At 39.9% G+C, this 4,263-nt stretch overlaps 1 protein-coding gene across 2 annotated transcripts in view; it reads right to left on the bottom strand.

Annotated features, from left to right (window-relative positions):
• LOC107097429 (phosphatidylcholine:ceramide cholinephosphotransferase 2-like) overlaps nt 1–4,263 on the bottom strand; it is a 12,149-nt gene that overhangs the window by 2,702 nt on the left and 5,184 nt on the right. For both annotated transcript variants that reach the window (XM_015394572.1, XM_015394573.1), the window contains exons 3-6: nt 3,144–3,261; nt 3,012–3,069; nt 2,743–2,838; nt 1,350–1,516 (exon numbers count right to left, since the gene is read on the bottom strand). In XM_015394572.1, the coding sequence (XP_015250058.1) occupies nt 1,350–1,516; nt 2,743–2,838; nt 3,012–3,069; nt 3,144–3,261 (439 nt within the window). The remainder of the gene's footprint in view (nt 1–1,349; nt 1,517–2,742; nt 2,839–3,011; nt 3,070–3,143; nt 3,262–4,263) is intronic.

Raw genomic sequence — 4,263 nt, 5'->3', positions numbered from 1 at the left:
AAAAGTGTGGTTATCGACTGAACGCCAACGTAAGCTGTGCGAGTCGCTCATTATTCTCAGAGTGAACGTTGGTCTCGTTCACGTTCATTACTTCCTAAGCTGATTCGCTCAGTTCACCGTTCACTAAAAATATTAATGTATTCAGTGAACAGCGTTCATGCACAACTAGGGGTGTAAATAATAATCGTTTTGTATCGACACTGGAGAGAATCGATTCATGTTTTTTTTTTATTCCTCCAGTCTATTTTTATCCCTTTGCTCCTGGACGCAATTCCGACTCCCGTGCTACGGTGGCGCTAAACCTATTTTGCCCTCCTACCTGGCTTCCTTTAGCCACTACCGCCTTTCTGCTTGCACACAAACACTCGCGTGAACAGAGGCGTTAGTATTTTTCAGTGAATGAGGTTTTCATAAGCATAGGCGGAGCACAACTTTGCTAACTCTGGAATTTGCTGTCGTTTCTGAAACAAAATGCATAACGATATTACAGCTTTCATTGATTTATTTCAAATTTGAAAAAAAAAAAGACAATTATTCGAATACAGGGTTTATACATAAATTATTAACTCTTATTTAATGCTCTTAGAATAAATCTTAGTGCCATCAACAAGTACCCATGACTTGTGTGTGTGTGTGTGTGTGTGTGTGTGTGTGTGTGTGTGTGTGTGTGTGTGCACGCACATATATATATGGCTGCAGCCATGGCCCTAGTTCCTTGTTTTCCCGCCACTTTGGTTCATTCTCTAGCCTTTTCTCTGCCTCAAGCTTCTTTTCCGAAGCCATTTTGATGCCACGATTATCAAATTTAATGCATTTTAATGCCAATTAAGGCCTTAATTTAAAAAATAATAATTTAATGACTTGATAATTTTTAATGACTTGCGGTAACCCTGGAATAGTATCATGGTGTATTCTTGAGTATCGTAAACAATCGAATCTTTGGGTCAGGAAATTGATACTGAATCGAATCGCCATGATGGGTGTGATTTACACCCCTATGTACAACAGTGCCCACACCTATCTGATGATGTTTCCAGGCACTGAAAAGCTGCATGGTATCAGTATGGTTTTATGCTTGTTATGACGTCATCAAACCTTCCAACTTGACAAACCTGCCTCAGGATGACTGCATGATTTATAAACAAGCTGCATTTAACCAAACAACCATTGAACCTCACAGAGAAATATCAATAAAGCAATAGGACACGATGTGCAGCTGGAGTTAGGGAGGCTTATTCAAAGTCTGGACCTACATCCAGTTAAAGGATGAAGTTTGTTCTCCTTTCACTCCACAGTAACCTTCCTCTAATGTACAAAGTGGGCCTTAAGGGCTGTTTTTCAGGACTTACATGATTGTTGGCCATGGTGTGGTACCACCAGAACACCCTGGTGCAGACGTAGTAGGCGATGATCACGTCGACGCTGTAGTGCTCGTGGCCCACCAGGATGCAGATGACTCCGGAGACGCTGAGCAGCCAGCAGACCCAGTGGTACCACCACATCCAGCGGGGGGAGTCTGGAAACAGATCCTAACCGTTAGTCTGCTGATATAGAGGGGCAAAACGAACGGAGGTGCGAAAACTTTCTGAACGCTCGGATGTTTTGGGTCAGAGCTGCGTGAAGCAAACAGCTTTTTGTTTGTAACAGCAGAAAGAGAGCAGCTTTCTGGGAGGAAATGAAACCACTGCAGGGATGGAAGGGTTAATGTTGGGCAACAAGGTTTCTGTGTGAAACCAAGAGTCAAACGCAACGTTCTGTAGGGAAGCTTTAATAGAGTAACACCAAACAGAGAGGACGGGTAGAAACCTTTTACCCAGGGGTCTTCAACATTTTCCAGGCAAAGGACCCCAATCTGATGGCAAGATGGGGACCCCCTAATTATATATATTGTATCAAATAGTGTTATATCAAACTGCTCCTATAGTCACTCTATTACAGATGGAGTAATGTAACTAAAGTAATTTCTCCCTGGGATTATTAAAGTATTTCTGATTCCTGGTTGATGGGACAGGTGTTGTGAATGAAACGGTGTCCAGCTTGAAAGAGCTCCTGTGTGTCGCTGAATGTGTGCATTGATGACTGAAAGACATTTATCTGTTTACTACAGTCTGTTGATTTCGTGTTAATGTGGATTTAAAGACGTTCCAATTAGTGGAAAAAATTGCAGAGGGGAAAACTTTTGCGATCCCCCATGCAGTACCTTCGTGGTCCCCCTGGGGCAGAGGTCCGGACCCACATGCTAGCTAATCTGGACCCAACCTGATTTAAAACATTATAAATTACCGCTTGAGAATGGCTTTGTCTCCATTCAAACCCAGGTTTAAAGCCTTGCCGGGCAGCATAAAGCCCACGGCTCTCATTAAGACAGAAAAAAGACAGAAAAATAAACGGTCAGTTCAGATGTTCAGAGAACCGCAGTGAGAAAGGTGAGCTTCAATTACTAAAACCGTAGCTCACCACAGATACCTGAAAGTGCACATGTGCAGAAAAAGATGGCTAACAGGACGAGCATGTAGGACGGCCTTATGTAAACATATCACCACAATGATTGATAATTAGGAAGAGCACTTATTGAGATGATCCACACGGAAATAAAAGATCATCCTCTACACCGTTTAACAGAAACAAAATCAATAACTTTTTGTTTTTCTATTCCCTTTGCCTCTGAATCTGAACGTGCTCTACTTGCATCATCTGTATCCGGCCACATGGTGGTGCTATCAGTGCATCTATTAGACTCACATTCTTTGATGAAGAGGTAGGCCAGCGTCAGCATGACCGTGTGGCCGCTGTACAGGAAGTCTCCACACATGAGGTGAGAGCCAGTCAGAGACAGACCTACAAAAACACACAGAATACGTTCTGATCAGATTCAGGCTGACTCCTTTAACTACTGAGAATCACCAGGTTCAACTTCTCACTTTGATTGTAATACGCTGCAGGGATCACCTGGCAGCCAATCAGAGAGCAGGACTCTCTAATATGTAATGAGAAGTTAGCTTGGACGTTACCTCCTCCTGAAATGAGGCGCAGGATCCTCCAGATTTTCCCTGTAGAGTCGTTGTAAAGCTGCACGGAAACAACAGTTAGTGATCGTTGTGCTAAATGAACCGGCGAGGTGTCGTAGGTGAGTGGGGACCAACCTTGGGGGCGCACACCATGTGCTTCCCGGGCACCGGCAGCGTGGTGATGTACATGGTGATACAGCGGTACATATAGAGAGTCCCGATCAGGAAGAAACATCGGCGGCCCACGATGGCTCTGCAGGCAGAGAAACGGTCAATAATGGCCGAAACACTCAGAGGAACAAGGCGTTCAAGGCCAACGCTGAATGTTTGAACAGATATCAGGTCTTTGGGGAGATATTGATTCATTTACAGGATAAAGATGACCAACAACAAATGTTACACATTTTAAACTGGAACAAATCAATCAAATCAATGGGTGGAGCGGCTGTTCATGAGATCATGTAGCCATGCAGGGCTGCGGAATGTTGGTATATTACACCAACATAATTTTTTTTTAATACAGAAACCAGATTTGAACCATTTTTATATACAAGTTGTTTGAGAAATTCACTAGAAGGACTTTATTTGCACAAAAGGTTAATTGATAAATTTGTCAAATACATTTTTTCTATTTTCTCCATCTTAACCTTTTTATAGAAACAAAAATCCATGAATTTGGGAAAAAACTAAAAGTACGATTAATCGGTCTAATTATGTAAAATAATGTAACAAAATTATATTAATTCTTATAAATGGATTCAGTTGGTTTTAAATTTAATATAGTTAAAACCAGTCTTAACAATTTAAGGGAAAAAATTAGATTCCTTTTAAATTCCAGTTAATTTATTTAGTTTATTTGATCAATAAACTTTTTGTATATTTTAATTTTGATCATTTTAAGTTTTAAATTTAAATCGACAATTGTTTGTTTGTTCGTTCGTACTTTTAAAGTCACAATCTATAAATTTAAATCTGTTATTTTGTTATTTGTAAATCCTCATTTTATTTATTTAGGTTTTTTGCTACAAAAAAAAGTAAAAATGCTATTCTAAATCTATTTATTTTATAATTTAATGTGTTTTTTTAAGACGGAATATTAGGGCAAGGCTAGAGATATTTAATTTTTTATTTCGAGAATAAAGTCATAAAATTACGAGAATAAAGTCGCAACATTATGAGAAGAAAGTCGTAACATTATGAGAAGAAAGTCGTAACATTATGAGAATAAAGTCGTAAAATGATGAGAATAAAGTCG

The sequence above is a fragment of the Cyprinodon variegatus genome, unplaced genomic scaffold (genome assembly GCF_000732505.1).
Source record: "Cyprinodon variegatus isolate N-32 unplaced genomic scaffold, C_variegatus-1.0 Scaffold696, whole genome shotgun sequence".
Classification (NCBI taxonomy): Eukaryota; Metazoa; Chordata; class Actinopteri; order Cyprinodontiformes; family Cyprinodontidae; genus Cyprinodon; species Cyprinodon variegatus.
Note: the sequence above shows the minus strand (reverse complement) of the source record. Positions and strands in the feature narration are given on the sequence as shown.